Raw genomic sequence first — 21,466 nt, 5'->3', positions numbered from 1 at the left:
GGAACTGTTCTTGAACCACTTCATGTACAGCTTAACAATAACACTGGTTAATAGTTCCTGCAAACAGAACTGCTTATCCAGAGAACATTTTTGTTGCAATTTGCATGACTTTGCTGTAGAGGGGGATGTTTCCCCACTGATGCCACTAACAATAATATTAGTAGTAGAAGTAATAGTAGTAGTAATAATATTAAAGGCATTTTAAATATATTGTTTTGTAATCCTTACAACAATCCTGTAAAATGGGCCAGTATGGCCAGTCCCTTATGGGGGGATTAGGGGCTGTGAAAGAATGGTTTTCTAAAGCTACCTACTACAGGCATGGCCAAGGGGAGTTTTGAACCAATAAGTCCCTAGTACCTAGCTTAGTCTCATAACCATTACTGGAGCCTCTCAGCCACCAGAGACATGACCATCCTGGAAAGGAAAACAACCTGTCTTCCCAGACTCAAGATGGAAATCAGTAGCTATTCTTCTCATGTTTGGGAGCTGCTTCTTTTCACCATTGCAAAAACAACAGGGTCTTGTAGCCCTGCAAAGGCTAACAGATTTATCATGGCCTGTCATAGCCTAATGTCCGCTTCAGCAGACGCATGTAGCATTATCCTCTTGTTGGCAAATGTCATGTATCTGACAAATGTATTATATTTTCGTCCCGCTATTCAGACAACTCGTGGGTCCCAAAGCACAGGGCCCTGTCCTTGGGACTGCAAACTAAAAAGACAAGACACACAAAGGGAGGGAAGCGGGGAGGAGGGAATGGAAATCAGTCTGACAGGATAAGCTTTTATATCTTGTCGTGGCCCAGATGACTTTCCTTTTGCTTTAGTATTCTGTATAGGAGGGAGCAGATGGAGCCTCTCAGGGCCTGTAGGATCTCTGGCTGTTGAATGTCATCCTGGTAGCAGAGCATCCTTTCCCTAGGAAGCAATCCTAAGCAAGAAGAAGAAGAAGAAGAAGAGTTGGTTTTTATATGCTGACATTATCTGCCACTTAAGGAAGAATCAAACCGTCTTACAATCACCTTCCCCTCCCCACAACAGACACCCTGTGAGGTTGGTGGGGTTGAGAGAGCTCTAAGAGAGCTGTGACTAGCCCAAGGTCACCCAGCTGGCTTCATGTGTAGGAGTAGGGAAACCAACCCGGTTCACCAGATTAGCCTCTGCCGCTCATGTGGAGGAGTGGGGAATCAAACCCGGTTCTCCAGATTAGTCTAGCATGCGCGGCCCAATGCAGGCGTCCGTGCCAGTCGTGGCGGCACAAGTGGCCTGGGCGCTGGCGCATGTGGTGCAGACACCAGCGCGGGCCCTTGCGCACCTCCAACAAACTTTTGCTCGCACAGCTCTGGAATAGACTGTCAATAAACCTGATAGACTTTAAGGTACTACAGGTTTCTTTGTTGCATTTTCTGCAATAGACTAACCTAGTTAACTATCAGGAAATCTGCACTGCAGCAGCACAGATGCCCCTGAGGGCCTTGGGCTCTGCCTTCATAGCACTATCCTCTAGTATTGGTCTTGCTCACCTACAGTGACCCGAGGTTCTGATCTCTGTGCTAAGGGCCTGGAGCTGAGAGCGGTTGTCAGCGTAACCTTCAGCCTGCCAACAGTGTGAGCAGCAAGCTCACCGTTCAATCTATGTTTATCCGTTTAGCACCAGATCCGCTCTCCCTTGGAGAACTGGGTGTTCGATTGACATTCGGAAGAGAGCTTTTGCTCTGCGCCCCTCCTCCACACATCACTCCCACGTTGCAGCCCTTCCAGAAGTGGTGCACAAAAGCAGATTTGCACAGGTTTGTGTTTCTTTGTGAAACGGAACCTCATTAGGACTGGTAAAGAATCCCTTCTGCGCATTTAACTTTCTATCATTAGGCTGCAGCCACCCACATGGAAGCTCACATGCCGGGAAAGTGCTGGTGGCACGGGAAATACATTAAATGCTGCATCAGGATATTTGCTATTTAAACCTTTTAAAAAAGGGAGAATACAGTCTGATCTCCTTTTTACCTGAAAAGCCCAGGGGATATTCGGAAGAATCACTTATCAGGATTCCAGATAAACTAGTGTATTGTACTGAATAGAGCTATACTGGCACAGAGTGGGATACGCTGAAATCCAAGAGATGCTGTTGTGTCATAAGTATGATTTGTTATATTGATGCCCTTCCCTTCCCTCCATAAAACGGTTCCTCAGGGTTAGCTGAAACAAATTAACGTTAATAGAAACAAACCCGCTGGCCAGTAAGCAGCTCCTAATTCTCCCCTTAAGCACATCGTAAAAACGAACATCACTTAAAACTACGTTACTTAAAACTGGCATTGTTAGGAAAACCAGCCAAATCGTTAAAGAGCACACAACCGACAAAGGCCATTTTAAAAAATACCAGGTTAAGGTCCCCGTAACATTTAGGGCTTTAAAGTTTATGACCAGCACTTTTGAATTCCACCCAGAAGCTCTCTGGCGACCATTGCAGACTGAAGGAAGTGGGAAGTGCATGCTTGCAACAGCTCATCGAAGGCAGGGTCTAGTCTGAATGTCTCTGTATTTGCTCCAAGTGGGTCAGTGTAGCATGTGAGGATGTATCCCATTTATTCTTGAAATAGGGTAAATTGAAAAAACAAAGATTGGTTTATGGTCACCCAAGTGTCTGGCCCAAGCAGAGATTTGAACCCATGTCCAGCCCTCCATCCATCATACCTAGTCCTCTGACCCATGGTTAAAGGAAGACTTTAACAGCTTTCTAGAGTTCTCTTAGGCTGGCTGCCAGGCAGGCATGACATCTGCGAAAGTAATTCTTCCAGGTTACTCAACGCAGTCAACCAGCAATGACACTATAAGGAGTGGGGGTAGCCACGGAAAGTCGCCACTGTCTCAAGTATGGAGCCAGTCACCCAAATGAATTTGGCGCATGCCTTCTTACCTTTTATCCAGGAAGGGGATTTTCCTCCTTTGAGAGCAATACCAGCAGCTCATTAATGCAGGTTGAGCAGCGTCTTTGGGGAGTTTAAATCCAACCAGAAACAGTTTACATATTTAGCACTCTACTTCCATTGGATCCAAATGAGAACAGATTTCTTAAAGGTGGCTAAAACAAAGCATTTATAACTTTCAAAGCGGTTTTTTTATACCATCAAAAATAACGGGAATGTTTGAGGGGCTGGGAAGGCTCAGTGACGGAACATCTGCTTGGCATGCAGAAGGTTCCCAGGTACTATCCCTGGCATCTCCAGTTAAAGGGACTAGGCAGGTAGGTGATGTGAAAGACCTCTGCCTGAGACCCTGGAGAGCCGCTGCCGGTCTGAGTAGACAGTACTGACTTTGATGGACCAAGAGTCTGATTCAGTATAAGGCAGCTTCATGTGTTCATGTGTTGGAGCATCCTCAGCTTCAGGTGGCTAAATGGCAGGAGGGGGAAGACACATTTCTAGACGGAGACATTCTAATCAATTTTGGCAAAGATACAACATAAGAACTTCTTGTCATCAACAGACATCTGCATATATCAATCCAGGTGTTCCACCGAGAATTCTTCTGTTTTGTATGTGCAGGCAGGCACCTCCGATATTGGGCCCTCTACTTCAGCCTTTCACCAGCTCCTAAGAACTTGGCTAATGTATGAGTGTATTAGTGGCAATGGTGATTTACCTAAGCTTTGAAAGGTAGCCTGTGAATCCAATGGATGATTATCAAATAGTTCAAGGATACGAAGACTGCTCTGGAGTGTCTCCAGTCTCATAGGTTTGTGCTATATTGGGATAAGAGTGGTGTAGTGGTTAAGAGTGGTGGTGTGGAGTGGTGGAGTCTGACCTGGAGAACCGGGTTTGATTCCCCACTCCTCCACATGAGTGGCGGAGGCTAATCTGGTGAACTGAATTTGTTTCCCCACTCCTCCATATGAAGCCAGCTGGGTGACCTTGGGCTAGTCACATTGTCTCAGCCTCACCTACCTCACAGGGTGCCTGTTGTAGGGAGGGGAAGGGAAGGTGATTGTAAGCTAGTTTGAGTCTCCCTTAAATGGTAGAGATAGTCAGCATATAAAAACCAACTCTTCCTCTGATTCTCAGCCAGGAAATCCAAAATTTGGGTTTGTTCATAGACACTTACCATGACAGGATGTTCCTCTCCCAAGAACGAGAATCCTAGGGTTGAAACTCAAGGTTCTATTGAAAATATAAGAGGATACTCTCATACTAGTTCAACTCCTTAGCATGTTAGTGTCATACCGGGATGTGATTGTGTGGACATGGTTTCATGCTAGACTTCACCAGAGAGTCCTACATCCATTCTAAAGCCAGAGGGCATAGCAGCTGTGAGACTACAACTGCCTTTTCTGATTCCAATTGACATGAGACTGTGCTGGCAGTTGCCTGCCTGTTGTTGAGTTCACCTGTCTGGGATCTTATGCACTTGTCAATCTCCAGCAGCACCGATATTCTTATACTGGGAACTCGCTTCCGAAAAGTAAGAGTGCAAGTCATCTGGAGAGCAGCCGAGTACACACAGCATAAATAGGCTGGAACGAAGAGTACTTCTATTGGTACTGCAAGCATTTCAATTAAAGACAGTGGCTGTAGATGTTCTGATGTATGTGGACAACATGTCAGGAGAAGCTTACTGGTAGGGGGGCACAAAATCAAACTGCTTTCATGATGAAGCCTCAAGGATTCTGACCCAAGCAAAGCAACTTCCAAAGTCCATATGAGCTGAACTCATAGTCGGCATCACAGTGGACTAATTTAGCAGAAAAACATTGGACCAGATTGAAGTGGCAGTTGCATCTCCTGATAGTCAACCAGATCTACAATTGATTTGGAATGGCTAAATTTACATTGCCGGACAACCTCTAGTTGCCCAGATTATTTACCTATTGCAGGTGTCCCCAGGCAAGTGTAAATAACATGTGATTGGCCGATATGTATGCCTACCCCCCATCAATACAATCCTCAGGGCCATGATAGTCAAGAAAGTGATAGTAATTCTAATAGTACCATATTGGTCAAGAAGACAGTGATTTCCAAACCTTCTCAGCCATCTCCTTACAGCCTTTCTCCATGAAGGGACTACTACCACATCCCCAACCAGAGCTACTACTACTGACAACCTGATGGCTGAGCAGCAACCTCAGCAAAGATATTCTGATAGGGTGACATCAACCCATGTTCCAACACTGACTTCACACAAGCCCTCCTCAGACAGGATATGCAGTTCTGTTTGGAAACATTTTCTTCATATTGCAGAGCTAAGCAGTTAGATCCCAAGAGACTTGCCACTTGAATTCCCACAGGATGGTTTAAATAAAAATCTCAGCTCTACTGCATTGAATTGATAGATGTCCCCCATATTGGGACATAGTAAGGGCAAACATTTTCCCCATTTCGGTCAAGTCCATAGATTCTTGAGAGATGTATTGCTTGTTAACCCTCTTACTCCACACAGGTGCCTCACACTGGATCTGAACACCATTCTGTCTGTGTAAACTCTGTCTCCATTTGATCCCTTAGGTACCTGTCCACTCAAGGAATTAACTATCAGCACTGTACTATTTCACCTTATAGGGTTTCTGAGCTGCATGCTTTCTCTGTAAATAGGGGACTGTGCATTTTTCATGATGATGAGGTGGTCCTTAGAATGGACCTCGTGCTTCTTCCTAAGGCCAAAAGCGCCTTTCATATCCTGAAGAACTAGTTCTGCCCTCATTCTGTCCAAAGCTGTTTCATCTGAAGGAGAAAAAAAATGGCATAGTTTAGATATTGAGGGGCCTTTGTTTTTAGTTCTCCAGAATTTTAATTGTTGCGAACTACTTTGAAAGCATCCCCTTTTCTCTGAAAAACCAGGCTAAAAACATACTAAGAATATAATACTGGATTTGTGGAGGCTCAGGTAAGGAGATCTTGGGGCTTATTCTAGTGTTTTGCCAAGTGTTCGACTTGGAATGTGTCTGTTTTATGCAGCTTAGGACAACTAGGACTTCAGGGTAGTATAACAAAACCCAAGGTTTCCTTGCTACTGTTAAATTGTACCTTCGCATCGATAGGAACAGGAACAAAATCCAGCTAAGCTCCATCCTTTCTAAGGCATCTGTCTCCCTTAGGTTAGCTGCTCCAAGTAGTCAGGGGCAGCTCTGGGCTCCAAAAGAGAAATAAAAAGGATTGTTTTTGAACTGTCCTTTGAACATCTGCTTTCAGCCAGTGTAGCCACATTGCTGAGTCCTGCCTCTAGGGCCCCCGGGACCTTTGCAAACCAAGCATATCAGCGGTTCATTTAAGAAAAACACATTCTCAAGGTTTTTCGCCGCCACGGGAAGATTTGCAAGAGCCAGCTTATTCTCAGTAGACCTTCTCCTGGCCTTGAGCCACTTACTTTGCATTTAATATTTTTGTTCAAACATTAAAGTCTGCTCCTCGGGGGGCAAGATAGTTTCTCCATCAGTCAGAAGCGAACGTCCAAAATTTCCAGCGCAGCCGCAAACATTTCCTCTTGTCAGGGTGGGCTTCTCTTAGGAGCTGGTGTTGAATCGACCGTCACTTAGATAAATTGGATCAGGCCTGGAAAGGCAGCTGTACGTTCTTTGGAACACGCCCTGAGCAACTTGCAAACGGAGGTTTGACAAGAAGGTGAGCAGGACAGAGAATGTCCACTGGTTGGACTGCTGCCCAGTGAGACCTAGTTAGGGAGGTAGACTGTTAAATGTTTACATGATTAAATTATAAGCATTAGATTACATATGGTAAAAATTCATACCTGCCTGACAAAATTATTTTATGGCCAGGTGTGGCGAAATGCTTTACACCCCTGTGTCACTATTATCACAGGGTGTGCATTCTGAATATGGTCAGAGAGTGCTAAAGCACCTTTTGCAGGCTATCATGTACACCAGGGGGAAAGCAGGGTGGGTAGGACTCGCCTCCCATCACAAAAGCCGTCCAGCTCCGTAGATATACGGATGGCTTACCAGGGAAGAACAAAGGATAGGAAAGTCACCACCTGAGCCACGGAACTTGGGGGGCCCAAATGATAGAATGTCAACTTTTCTTTGGGAACAAGAAGGGGAGGAGAGGCAGAGACGATAAAAATACCTGACCATGAGAAGGGAGCTCTCTAAGCTCTCTTGCCTTCTTACTGGGAACGATCTCTCATCCCTGAGCTCCATCACAATGGGAGCCATAACCATGTGTTGCTGAATAAAGAGGCAAAACCTACACCATGGATGATTTCCAAAACTTGCAGCTTCAAGCATAGATAGCCTATTCTAACCACCTTTGAGTGTATGAACAGTGTTAGGGAGAGAGGATGGTGGTTTTTACCACCTTTTTTTTAATCCTTGATCAGTTGCTATGCACTTTTTTCTCTTTTCTTCAAATTTGTATCCCGCTCTCCCAGCAAGCCAGCTCAGGGCGGGTGACATCATTAAAACAAATGAATAAATTTTATTTGCAGCAGGTATGCCAGATAAAACAGGTAAAACAGAAACTGACCATACAGAGTAGATGTTTACAACCAAGGCCAACAAAATTAGGAATCACCCAATTTTACAATTCCACAGATTAAGGATGTACATTGAGGCGACGTAGCTTCATTGCTACTGCACAGTATTTTGCTTTTTTTTAAATTGTTTCTTTTTATACAAATTTCAAATATATATTTCTTATTCTACATACATTGTTTGTGTAGCGTACTTTTCTCATTCCCTTCCATCCCTCCCATTCCCCTCCCTAGCCCCACTCCTTCTCCTTATAATTTTTAGTCTCTTAACCCCGGCCACGGGCACAAACTGCACAGTATTTTGCAGCCTGGGTAGTAATTGGTGAGTTGCCTCCCAGCAGAAACCTTTTGGACCATTCACCCTCATTACCAGAGCCCATTTCCCTAACCAAAGGGTCAATAATATTGAAGCTGGCTGACTTGTAGAGAGGACATCTAAAAAATTCATGCTCAATTATTTCCATCTCCCCTGTGTTACACGGGCAAAGTCTCTCCACCCTGGGGATCTTCTTAAATCTCCCTTCTAATATGGCAGATAGTAGGGCTGCACATCTGGCCAGTGTATAGGCCCGCCTATGTGTGTTCCTTTTCAGGGAGTATAAATATGCAGCTGGTGCTACAATATATCTGGAAGGTTGAGGTGCTATAAATGCAGGGGGATCATTTGCTATGTATATGGACCATGTATGCACTTTTTAACTTTGTCTTAAACGTCTTTATATTGTGAACTGTGCCTCAATCAAACACATTTACCTAGTGAGAGAAGGGGGGCAGCAGTTAATCCCCTCCCTCAGCCCTCTAATGCACATGTGGAGGCTCTAATCTAGGGGTGTTGAACTAATTTGTTACGAGGGCTGGATATGACATAAATGTCATTTGGTGGGGGCCGGGCCATGCCTTGGCAGCCCAGACTGAGAGTGTGTGTGTGGGAGTGGTGGTGGCTGCCTCGGCAGTCTTGTGGGCAAGATAAGAGCTCTCAAGGGGCCGGATCCAGCCCGCGGTCCTTTTGTTTGACACCCCAGCTCTAATCCCTGGGATCACTAAGACGGGAGAAGCAGGGAAATACCCCAGGAAAAGCTCTGCTGGCAAAAGCAGAAGAGACCTGGGTCCAGACCCCTCTGGATGGGAAAGCCCTCAGTCAATTGGGCACCCAGTCAGCTTTACTGCTGAGTGTGGATTGGAACCTGGGTTGCGCTCCATCACTCAAACCACTATGCTACATTGTCTTTTGCTCACCTGATTGTTTCCAAGCAGAACGACCATTTCCCATTACTATTGCCGCCACTGGAAACTACCAGCTGGCAACTGAGTTTCCCAGGAAGTATCACCCCCCCCCCCGAACCTGAAAACCAGTTCAGTGGAATAAATGGCACACTCCTGTTGTTAACCAACCTTCTTGTGGGACCTGATCTAAGGAAAGGAAGAATGAGGCCACCAAAAGGAGAAGATTCACTATTTCTCAGTGATGTTTTATATGCAGCTGCCAAGAGAAGTGTGAAATCTGCAGAGTATCTTTGGCTCAGAATGGCCATAAAGAGCCTGACTGGGAGGAACAATATCATTGATCTAAATAAACTGACTCACTATGTCAGCTGTAAGGCATTTGAAGAACTCAGGCAAAACTGACACTATCAGTAAGTGAACTGAATAAGATTGTCACCAGACTTCACCCAGGACCCGCTTTAGACAGCGGTGATCAGTTTGTGGAAACCCTGACTTGGAAAAATACATTTCATCGTCGTCTTCAGTGCAGTCCCACATGGGGACTTCACAGGCGCAGGGCGGCTGTGGAGAACAGACTAGTTAGCTTCCAGAAGCTGCAGAACGCTTGGAGCGCTCCCTTTCCCCTCCATCTTGAGCCAAGAGCGGGGCTCCCTAGGGTTGCCAGCTCCTCCCTAGGGTTGCCAGCTCCGAGTTGGGAAATACGTGGAGATTTTTGGGGCGGAGCCTGAGGAGGGCAGGGTTTGGGGAGGGACTTCAATGTCATAGAGTCCAATTGCCAGAGTGGCCATTTTCTCCAGGTGAACTGGTCTCTACCAGCTGGAGATCAGTTGTAATAGCGGGAGATCTCCCACTACTACTGGGAGGTTGGCAACCCTACTCCTCCTTCAGTTCTCTCTTTGCTGCCATGGAGAGAGGACTTGCTTCATCAGAGCGCTTCTGTTCTCCTCATTTTCTTTTCTCCATCAACATGGCATTGTTTAAAACATCTGCGGCCCATTGTCTGGATGTAGAACTCCCAACCAAAAAAAACCCCAAAGATGTTGCCTGTGCCTCTCATTCTGTGGGATGATTTTAAGCAGGTTGCCCTTCCAAAGGGATGGGCTTTGGATTGGGTCGCTGCCTCAGACTGGAGAAGCAGCAGCACGTATGGGAAGGAATTAAAAACCCAGCCACTGCCGTGAAACGTCTTTATCCCAGGGAAAGACTAGTACTCCAAAGGAGCACATAGTGGGAGCTCTTTCAAAATAGTTTCATTTATTATTATAGCACCATCAATATGTATGATGCTTTGGAGTGCAAGAAGAAAGCGTCCTGCCCTAGAGGCACTTATAATGTAAAAATTAGCACCACAAAGGAAGAGGAGTGGGGAGATAAGGAAGGAGGATGCATTTGCTCCAGGCCCAAGGCTTAATTTCAGTAGGGTCCGAGGACTGAGCTGTTGTACCAAAAGTTTCACCCCAGTTCACATTTGGAAGGGAGGAGGAGGAAGAGGAGAAGAAGAGGAGGAGTTGGTTTTTATATGCCAACTTTCTCTACCTCTTAAGGGAGAATTAAAAAGGGTTACAATCACCTTCCCTTTCCCTCCCCACAACAGACACCCTGTGAGGTAGGTGGGGCTGAGAGAGCTCTAAGAGAGCTATGACTAGCCCAAGGTCACCCAGCTGGTTACATGTGTAGGAGTGGGGAAACCAACACAGTTTACCAGATTAGTGTCTGCCGCTCATGTGGAGGAGTGGGGAGTCAAACCTGATTCTCCACATTAGAGTCCACCGCTGCAAACCACCGCTCTTAACCACTACACCGCGCTGGCTGAAGGAAGTGAGGAGCGGCTTAACGCCGTTCTAGGAAGGGGTTCCAGGCATAAGGTGCAGCAAGGCCTGAAGCTGCTAGTGGGAGCAGAAGACCACTGGACAGCTGAGAGGGGTTGAGATGGAGCTTGGAAAAGGTTGAAGCGACATGACCGGGCAACTGACTAAAATCCCACTTTTCCCTGGGGATGGAGGTTGGATGGGGGGTAACAAATCCAGCCATTTAGGAGGAGGAGGTGCCGGGAGCCAGATTCTTTAACTCCTAATTGCTGTCCCCATCAAACAGCTGGTCAGTAAAACTTTGGCATTTTTGAAAGGACCCCCTGGGTGCAGTCACAGGTCCTTGTCCAGAGAACGGATCTGTATTCAGGAAACTCTGTAGGGGAAACTCTGGTTCTCGCCACACTTGCTCCTCTACTGACACGTTCCCACCTCTAGCCCTTGTGTGGATTTTTACTCCCTCTGCTTCTTGCAGGCTTTTGACTTCTTTCTTTAACTTTTTTTTCCCTCCAGGGGCCCAGCATGTTTATCAATTGAAATGTGTGTTTGGTACTTTTCTCTTGAAGCACAATTATTGTGGTGAGCCCAGGTGGGTGTTAGGGGCCTGACTTTGTCACATAGCCCAGCTAGTCCTCACTCCGCATGGTGGCTCCTGGTCTCTGTTCTGTTGGGACATTGGTACAAATTTCCGAAAAGGGATGAGTGCAGAAGCACGGCACGTTCTCCCCTCTAGCCATGTATTCATATCACATTTTGGAGTGTCAGGGGATCTTGCTACCAACGAGGCAGTAGAAATGTTCATGAATCGGAATCCGTTGCTTTTGTGTTTGCATCATTTGGGACCCCATGGGCACAAGCTAAACTGAACGTTTGTTACTCTGTTGCAGGCTTTTGAAATTTTCGTTTCTTTTTTAAAAAGACACACTGATTTGTACACGTTTCATGTCACCTGCTTTTATTTTGAGAGCGCCACATTTTCATATCATTCCATACTTTTGTGTAGTTTCTTAAAAGAACAGAAGAAAGCAGGTCCGAAACTGAAGCTTATGACGAAGAGATGAGCACCCTGAGTTCCCAGCAACCTGAGGAGGACAGTAAGGTGGGATTTTGTCGATAGTTGTGTGGTTGTGGCTGGGTGGATTTTATGACAGCAACGTTCCTTGTGATATGTATTGGGGAGGGGGCCTGCTCCTCAAGGTGTACATTTAAATTATCGTTCAAACCAGGGGTCCCCAATCTTTTTGAGCCTGTGGGGAAATTTGGAATTCTGACACAGCATGGTGGGTGCAGCAACAAGATGGCTGCCACAGGAGGCGGAGCCTGCCACAAAACATTTGCCACAGCTTAACTTCAGTAATGTAGTGCAGATCATTGTGTTGTGGTGGCAGCTGCTGCCAAAGCAACATTTTAAAACATCTTTACAGCCAATCAAATCTCCAGTTGTCAGTCAGAAGCCTTGCCTAGCTCCTCCCACTTCTTAAAAACACTTGGTGGACTTCAGAAAGGGCATTGGCGGGCACCACGCTGCCCACAGGCACCACGGTGGGGACCCCAGTCCAAACTGTGTTACTTGGGGTTGGTTTTATTTGTTAATTTAACCTGTGTCTTGGTTTACATGGCTGCAATCAGAGAAACCCAAATTTGCCACTTTGGGAACAAGCCTTAGAAGCCTTTGGATTTGGCATACTCCCTTTTCCCATCTTCTCTTCACATGTAACTTAGAAATGGGGAAGGGAAGGTGATTGTAAGCCGATTTGATTCTTCCTTAAGTGGTAGAGAAAGTCGGCATATAAAAACCAACTCTTCTTCTTCTCCTCCTTCTTCTCCTCCTTCTCCTCCTCCTCCTTCTCCTTCTCCTTCTTCTCCTCCTCCTTCTTCTCCTCCTCCTCCTCCTCTCCTCCTCCTCCCTTGAAGGAAAGTACAGTGTTCTTGTCAGGGAATGAGAGTTCCTGTGCCCCTGAGCTGCTGCCTCCAAGCTGAGGGTGGCACCCAAGCTTTGCCCCCCAACCCCCTCTGTGGCATCAGCTGGGCAGGGGAGCGGGGTTATCACACCCAACACCTCCTCTTCCTATCAGCCTGAGCTGCCAGGAGTGACCCGGAAGGGGCACCTCTTCCTTGGCCCTCATCATCCTTTTAACGGTCATGCAGCATGTCAGAGATTGGGGTCTGTGCCCGACTGTGGGCAAAGTTTGTCCTGCTTCCCCTTACAACTGCCACTCAGTTGATATCCTCTCCCGCTGGCATTCAGTGGTGGGACAGCCCTGTATACAGGCCAGGATTTGAAACCACAGTTTAATCCTGGCAGGAATCTTGGTTGGCCACAGTTTGCCATTTCATCTGATTTGGACATCATGACAAACTTGCCTGTTAAGAACCAGAGAATCTTTAATCTCTCAGCTGTTGGTAGGGCAAGATGATGTGGGGGACAGTCTGTGACCCTCAGGACTTCCACGGTTTATTCCTATCAAGGCAAACTTCAGCTTTTGTTACATTTGTTTCAGTCCTCTGAAAAGTGTGCTGGTGCCTGTTCCCAACTGAATCTCCCTGAAGATTGTGATTGGAAAGAGAAGCCCTGTGCAAAGCTGCCCTCTTTTTTTAGGGGGAAGATTGGCCTGCGCTTGAAGTGTGTGGGGGGAGCCGGGGGGGAGGTCCTTGATGGCCATTTCAGAGCTTGGGAACTGTCTCCCTAGACTATTGTGTTCATCTCACAGCATCCTGGCTGACCTTTTGTAAACTGGTGAAAACAGATTTGTCTCAGACAAGCCTTTGGTGGGCGAAACGGATCCATATAATTGATTCTGTTGACCTGTGGTTGTTTGGGGCCTTTGGTTTTCACTGTTTGATTTTGTAATTTTGATCCATTAATTTATGATGATGAACAGTTTGGGGTTTTGCTCCTTTTAATTAGTTACACCAGCGTGGTGTAGTGGTTAAGAGTGGTGATTTGGAGTGGTGGAATCTAATCTGGAGAACTGGGTTTGATTTTCTACTCCCACACATGAGTGGCAGATGCTAATCTGGTGAACCGGGTTGGTTTCCCCACTCCTACCCATGAAGCCAGCTGGGTGACCTTTGGCTAGTCACAGCTCTCTTAGAGCTGTCTCAGAATCACCTACGTCACAGGGTGTGTCTGTTGTGGGGAGGGGAAGGGAAGGTTATTGTAAGCCACTTTGATTCTTCCTTAAGTGGTAGAGAAACTCGGCTTATAAAAACCAACTCTTCTTCTAAATACAATAAGTAAATGAAAACAATTTTTAATAATCATTTTAGATATTTGGAAGTGTATGTTGGTATCAAACATGCGTACCAGAAAAATCCAAGAGGGCAACTTGAAGTGTATTGTCATCCTTCTTGGATTTTTTTATTCAGTCCAGACATCAATGGGTCGCCTCTCGGCACCCGTGGCATCCATGATGATGCCCAGCATCTCTCTGCCTGCCTGTGTTCCAAATGCTGGGGCTGTTTTGAACTTTCTTGCAGTTGAAACGACTGTGCAGGAGGGGTACGCAAGGCTGAGCTGAATAAGCCTATTTTGAACAAAACCTAAAATGAGCAAGGCATATAATATGCCTTTCTGAGCTGTCAAGGTTTTATTAGAGATAGAAGAAATGCCACCTAAGTGTTGGAGCTGTCATTTGGAGGGGGGATGTTTCTTATGCAGGTATTTTCTAAGAAACTGTTATGTAATAGGAAAAATAGGAATTAACCTTATCCAACTGATGTTCATTCTTCTATGTGCTAATGAATAGTTTGTGGAACGACTGCAGGAGCTGCCTTTGTAATGTAGATTAAGACTCTCCAAAAAACGATCAAGCCTGATTTTGCACAGGTTGCAGCCTCAAAGGAAACAGAACGTGGCATACCTGTTAAGTTTTTTAAAAAAACTAAACCCTACAACAACTCCTTTTCCCCCCCTTTCCCGCAGGTAATTCCTTCAGACTCTTCCGACAGACAGAGTTGGAATTCCAATAAACTCGTGTTTGAACGTGATCCAGCTGTTGGCGATTGCTTAGGAGGAAGCCAGGTGGGCAAATGCGAAGCTCAAGAAAGGAGTTCGCTGGTGTCTCTTTTAAATGAAAATGAAGCATCGGCACTTGACTCTCGGTAAGCAGTCAGCTTAGACACAGCCCTTTTGACAGGAGTTCTGGTGGAAAGAGAGAAGGAAGCAATTGTGTTTGAAAGTGAATTTAGATAATGGAGCTCTCTAATTTACCTGGGAGATTGGCAAGCCTCCTTCGCAACCCTTTCAGTCTATCATGCAATTAGGTAATTAGGAGACATAACGCTCAGTGGGAGAAAGCAGTTATGAGCGAAGATTCCTTGGCAGCAGTAGGTATGGGGAGCTTCCTCCGCCAAGGAGCTTTCGGGAGGGTAAAAGGGCTCAGGCAGTCGTACAAAACGGCGTGGTAAAAATCACCAAATACTCACTAAGCAAATAAAAAGGTCGCCTTGGATTGGTTGGAGCCGCAAGGTTACGATAATGCAATCAGTTGGGAAGCCAGGGAGGAGCGATATTCCTTTTGGCGTCTCTCTCTTTTGCTACCTGGTTCCTGACTGCCCTTTGCCATCACATTTTACCAGTGTATTACTGTAGCTGTGAAAGGTCTTTTTAGACCTTTGGGAGCTAGCGTGGTGTAGTGGTTAAGAGCGTTGGTTTGGAGCGGTGGACTCTAATCTAGAGAACCAGGTTTGATTCCCCACTCCTTACATGAACAGCGGAGGCTAATCTGGTGAACCGGGTTGGTTTCCCCACTCCTACACATGAAGCCAGCTGGGTCTTGGGCTAGCTACAGCTGTCTTAGAGCTCTCTCAGTCCCACCTACTGTACAAGGTGTCTGTTGTGGGGAGGGGAAGGGAAGGTGATTGTAAACTGGTTTAATTCTCCTTTAAGTGGTAGAGAAAGTCAGCATATAAAAACCAACTCTCCTTCTTCTTCAACAGCCTCGAGTTTCTTAAAATCCTATACTGAGTTGGGATACGGCAGCCCTGGGTTGAAATTGGCCAGGAAGCTCTTGGGATGGAGCTGGTTGTATCATTGGCTTGGTTCAAGGGTAATGTCAGCCAATGGTCTGACGATCGGTGAAGGAGCCTTGAAAGGAGCCTTACCATGCAGTCCCAAGAACGCTTTCCTGGGAGTCAGCCCCACTGAATAGATCTGAGTAGGATTATGAATAGATTTGCTTAGGACAGCGCTGTTACAGCCCATTCCTGAAAGCTGGAGCGGCCACGGATGGAGCGGTTTTGCGGCTACTGCGGGGCGAAAAAAGGGGTAAAAATAGAAAAAAAGCCGAAAATGGAGGAAAAGGCCTTACTGAAAACAGCAATGCTGCTTCACCAAAATAGGTGGTGCAGCAACGCTGTTGCATTAGGGGGTTCCCAGCCCCCGAAATGCATTCCCAGCCCCCCGAAATGCCCCGGGAACGTATCCCTGGCCACCGGCATGGGGACTTGTGCTGGGAGAATACTAGCGTCCAAGGGCTGCGCTGCTGCCCTGGTCCAGGGGGGCTGGCATAAGTGCCCCAACGCCAGCATCTGTGCCAGTTTGCATGGTACAAGTGCCACGGACGACAGCGTAGGGCTCGGCTCCTGAGAGCTTTCGGCCCCACCCTTCAGGACTGCACTGTTAGTCCTGTTTGCGCCATTCCATGTTCCCTCACATGTCCCATTCTAAATTAGTTGTGTCCGGGCATGGGCAGAGCACAGATATCATGGTTAGGGTATCAAATTATGACAGGGTAGATCTGGGTTCAAATCCTCACTCACCCATGAAGCTCACTCAGTGACCTAGTTGTGTTCTCTCTTTCAGCCTGTTCTTCTTCACAGGGAAACCCAGCATTCATAGAATCATAGAGGTGGAAGGGTACACCAGGGCCATCTAGTCCAATGCAGGAAATTCACAACTACCTCCCCCCACACACCCCAGTGACCCCTACTCCATGCTCAGAAGATGGCAAAAAAACTAACAACCCTCCTCCATATTGTAAATGGGGGAGGGAGCTGCTGGATAAGGGACTCAAGCCAATGGGAGAGGATGGATGCTATTGACTTGTGTAATGGGATTATTCTTCATGGTGGCTTGTTCAGGTTACTGTTGGTGGAAGCTCCTGGAGGAAGGGGAAGCTGGCATAAGTATTCCATATTCTAAAGAAGGGTCAGCATTTGGTGACCGCAAGCAAATTGTCTTTTATGTGAACAAACCTATCTGCACACATACTTGTTCATGATTCATTTATTCGTTAGGTTTATACCCTGCTTTCTGGCCAAACGGCCTCTGGGAAATGCTTAACCATCAAAATTCATCACAGCACACAGTTCAAGCACGTGGGTGTGCATTTATATGGCATGCCTTTCTCGCGTTGTTGTCACCACATCAGCCAGATTATTCTTTCTGTGTATGTTTCACTAAAGTCAGTTGCTGAACTCTCAAAGAATAATAATCAGTGCTCAGATGTATAGTTCTTTTTCTTTTTTTCTTTTTTGCTGTCATGTCACAGCTGATTTATGGCATCCCCGTAGGGTTTTCAAGGCAAGAGACGTTTGGAGGTGGTTTGCCATTGCCTGTCTCCACGTCACGACCCTCTTGTTTCTTGGAGGTCGCCCATCCAAATACTCACCAGGGCCGACCCTGCTTAGCTTCTAAGATCTGATGAGATTAGACTAGCCTGGGGCTGTCCAGGTCAGGGTGTATAGTTCTCTCCGCCTGCACGAAATTTCATCAAATGCTCCAGCAGCTGCCAGAATGAGAGCCCGAAGACATCCCTGTCCAAATGAGGAGTGTTTCCTTCCTAGAAAAACACCTCAGCAAAAATGAGCTGAGAAGCCTAGATGACCACCTCTGGGTTAGAACTGATGGCTGTTGACAGAACCCTGAGAAATGGAAGCTGTCAGTTGCTGGAGATGATTCTGGAAGTATCCCCAGAGTGAGCCCCCCAGTCTCACATACATTTCTCATCTGTTGGTAACATCTCTATCACATTTTTATCTCAACCTTCCTCAGCAGAGCTGCTAAAATCATAAAATCATAGAGTTGGAAGGGGCCATGCAGATCAGCCTAAGAGCATCCCTGGCAAGCGCTTTTCCAGCCTCTGCTTAAAGACTGCCAGTGAGGGGAAGGGGATTGTAAGCCGGTTTGATTCTTCTTTAAGTGGTAGAGAAAGTTGGCATATAAAAACCAACTCTTCTTCTTGCCTCTGAATGTGGAGGTTTCCTTTAGTTCCCATGGTTTGTAGCCACTGATGGACCTGTCCTCCATTGAATGTCCAGTCCCCTTTTAAAGCTGTCTATGCCTGCGGCCATCACTAGTTTCTCTGGTCGCATATTCCACATTTTAATCACTCGTTGTATAAAGAAGTGGTGTAGAGGGTCAGCATGGTGTAATGGTTAAGGTGTCAGACTAGGATCCGGGAAACCCAGGTTCGAATCCCCACTCGCGCCATGGAAGCTTGCTGGGGGACCTTGAGCCAGTCACACACTCTCAGCCCTAACCCTGGCTAGTATTTGGACGGGAGACCTCCCAGGAATACGAGGGTCGTGATGCAGAGACAGGCAACGGCAGACCATCTCCCAACTTCTCTTGCCTAGAAAACCCTATGGGGTTGTTAGAAGTCAGCTGTGACTTGACGGCAAAAAAAAAGAGAAGTATTTCCTATCGTCCATCCTAAATCTACTGCCTATCAGCTTTATTGGATGTCCTTGAATTCTTGTGTTTTGGGAGAGGAGAAAAAGTTCTCGCTTTCTACTCTCTGCACCCCATGCATAGTTTTATAAACTTCTATCATGTTCCCCCTGGACTCTCTTTTCTATACTGGAAAGGCCCAGAGTCTTATGCCTTTCCTCATAGGGAAACTGCTCCAACCCTTTAATTATTTAACCATCTAACCATCTTAATAATCTAGAATATTTTTCTTAGTTCTCCAGCTCACGTAAAAGTTTTACAACAAGCAGTATTACCCACCCCCCCAGTTCTTTTTAGCATTCAGCTGTGCAGTCCTTTCTAATGTTTTGGTGTAAATTTTCCGAGCTCAATTGGTGCCAAGGCTATAGTGGTGGGTAACTTAATTCTCACAAATGGCATTAGATGCCAGGGAGAAGGCATTAAAAGCACACTTAGCATTTTCTCTCTCAAATGCCAGCCTTCTAAATGCCTCTGCTTTCAGTGCCAGATTGTATTTTAAATGGCATGAAATGTTTCTTTATTGACACACGTGAAATTAATGGCAGGATTTGTTTGGAGTGTAACGTCCCTTATTTAGTTTCTGTCGGGTTGTAAAACTGTTTTCAAGCTGTGGTCTGTGAGCCATTAGCAGTATGGGAAGGCCTGGCTGGAAGTTTTCAAAGTTGGCTGTCGTGTTCTGACGGATGCTCCCGAGTTTCATCCCGATTGATGCACGGTGAGAAAAGGCAGTTTTGCCTGTTCAGATAGGCTTCAACACATATATAATACCTATACAATAAAGCATAGCAGGATTCGTCAGTAAATAGCAGTATAAATAAACGTGCTGATATTCATACCAAATAGGGATATTGAGTAAAATGAGGGGGCTTATCCAAAGGCCTGGCAAAAGAGATATATCTGCTTCTAAAAAGAGGCGAAAGGTGGGATAACTTGCAGTTTTGGGGGAAAGCATTCCACAGACTTGGAGCAGCTACTTAAAAGGCTCTGCTCTTATGTTCTTCTGAAAACAGAAGGTGCGTGATTACCATTTGGATTTTTAAAATATATATTTTATCCCTCCTTGCCTCCAAGGATCTAAGAGTGGTGTACGCTGTATTCCCCCCCACCCCATTTTATTCTGTCAACAACCCTATGGAGTGTGTTAGGCTGCAAGAGTGTGTCTAACCCAAAGTCACCCAGTGAGCTTAATGGGGGAGAAAGTGTGTGAGAATAATAATAATAATAAGAGTTGGTTTTTATATGCCGACTCTCTCTACCACTTCAGGAAGAATCAAACCGGCTTACAATCACCTTCCTTTCCCCTCCTCACAACAGACATCCTGTGAGGTAGGTGGGACTGAGAGAGCTGTGACTAGCCCAAGGTCACCCAGCTGGCTTCATGTGTAGGAGTGGGGAAACAAATCAAGTTCACCAGATTAGTGTCCGCCGCTCATGTGGAGGGGTGGGGAATCAAACCCGGTTCTCCAGATCAGAGTCCACCGCTCCAAACCACCGCTTTTAACCACTACACCATGCTGGGGAGAGAACTTTAACCTAGTCCCCAGAGAAGTGTGCTAGCCTTTGTCAAAAGAATCATTGCGCTCCCTTGGCCCCTTAACACCGTCAGTTAACATGCAGAGAGGAGAGAGGGAGAGAGCTGCCCACTTTATGCTGAATATGTTAGGAATGGAAACAGTTCTGGGCTTTTTCTTCCCCGGTCAAAGCCCATCATGCATCTTGCCAAAGGATTTCTTCTTTTATTTCTGTTTCGGTGCTATATTGCTAAGTGGGAAGAAGCCCTGTTAAAAGAAAAACAGTATGTACTGTGAGGTTTCTTGCATCAGTGTACTATTTTCTGACGTCTGGGCTGTCCTTCCCATGCTGCCGTCTGATAAGCGGAGGTGTCGTGTGCACTGCAGAAGCTGGTGAGAGAGCGCATCTTACGCACTGCAGGGGCTGGCCCTTGGAAATCTAATGCCAGTATCTTGGAACTACACTGTAGACCTATGTGGGTCTGTAGAGATTGAGGAATACTTTTTTCATTAGGATAACCGAAACATCACAAAGTAGCAAGTTGCTGAGTTCCCCGGAATTTTTCACAGACTGGTGGTCCACAGCAGAAAAACACAAAGGGGGAGGAGGGGAAACACTTGGTGCTTCTCCCACATGCCTTGAAACATCTTTTCCCACGCATGCGCCTCCTTTTTCCCATATTTTTTTTTTATGATAAATACAGAAAGATAAAAGAAATATTTAAGATACAAAACTTACGAAGACAAGAAAGAATATAAAAGTTTTAAAAGACCCATAAATGAGATCAAACTGAGATTCCAATGATACATACAGTTAATATAGCATGTTAATATTATTACTATATATTCAGTTAAACAACTAACCTCACATTATCTAACCACCACCGTCAGCACATTCTTCAATAGATCCAGCTTACTACTTTGGATTTTCTTAATCTAAAAGGGTATTACATTGTGTTTACAATCCTCTACATTTTTTTCATTACCTTCACATCAAGTTTAGAACATCTTGTTTACAATTTATGAACAGAATTTATGACATTAATCTCAACTGATTAAAATTTCAACAAATAAATTACGTTTCTCTTAAGATTCATCTTTGCCTTCAATTCAGATTTCAAGAAGAGTATAGGTAATACCAGGAGCCCCGTGGCGCAGAGTGGTAAGCTGCAGTACTGCAGTCCAAGCTCTGCTCACGACCTGAGTTCGATCCCGACTGGAATCAGTTGCAGGTAGCCAGCTCAAGGTTGACTCAGCCTTCCATCCTTCCGAGGTCGGTCAAATGAGTACCCAGCTTGCTGGGGGTAAAGAGAAGATGACTGGGGAAGGCACAGGCAAACCACCCCGTCTGCCTAGTAAATGTCGGGATGTGATGTCACCCCATGGGTCAGGAATAACCTGGTGCTTGCACAGGGGACCTTTACCTTTATATAGGTAATACAATTTCCATTTCTCTTGGAATTCTTTATTTGACCTTTTATTTACATAGTTTGTCAATTTCGCCATCACCACATAATCTGCCAATTTACTCTTCCAAGCCATCTACACCTGGGCATTTCTCTTTCCATTATATGCACCCCCCTTTTTTTTGCTTTTGTTTTTCTGAGGATTGTGAAAGAGGGCATGCTGAATCTTTAGAACATATTGTTTTTGACTGTAAAATCTACAAACGTATTTGGGATGCTTTGATTGTTCCTATAATGAAGGGCTCTCTAGGGAAGAATTGAATGTCTTGCCTTTATACTATGTTATCAGATAAGAATCAGG

General features: G+C 45.8%; 1 protein-coding gene across 1 annotated transcript in view; it reads left to right on the top strand.

Annotated features, from left to right (window-relative positions):
* The window catches only part of CDK5RAP2 (CDK5 regulatory subunit associated protein 2), a 197,462-nt gene that overhangs the window by 96,753 nt on the left and 79,243 nt on the right, over nucleotides 1-21,466 (top strand). The window contains exons 18-19 of the mRNA XM_056860248.1: nucleotides 11,517-11,612; nucleotides 14,439-14,617. Coding sequence (XP_056716226.1) covers nucleotides 11,517-11,612; nucleotides 14,439-14,617 — 275 coding nt within the window. The remainder of the gene's footprint in view (nucleotides 1-11,516; nucleotides 11,613-14,438; nucleotides 14,618-21,466) is intronic.

Source organism: Euleptes europaea, chromosome 14 (genome assembly GCF_029931775.1).
Source record: "Euleptes europaea isolate rEulEur1 chromosome 14, rEulEur1.hap1, whole genome shotgun sequence".
Classification (NCBI taxonomy): Eukaryota; Metazoa; Chordata; class Lepidosauria; order Squamata; family Sphaerodactylidae; genus Euleptes; species Euleptes europaea.
This window is presented reverse-complemented; position numbering and strand designations above follow the sequence as displayed.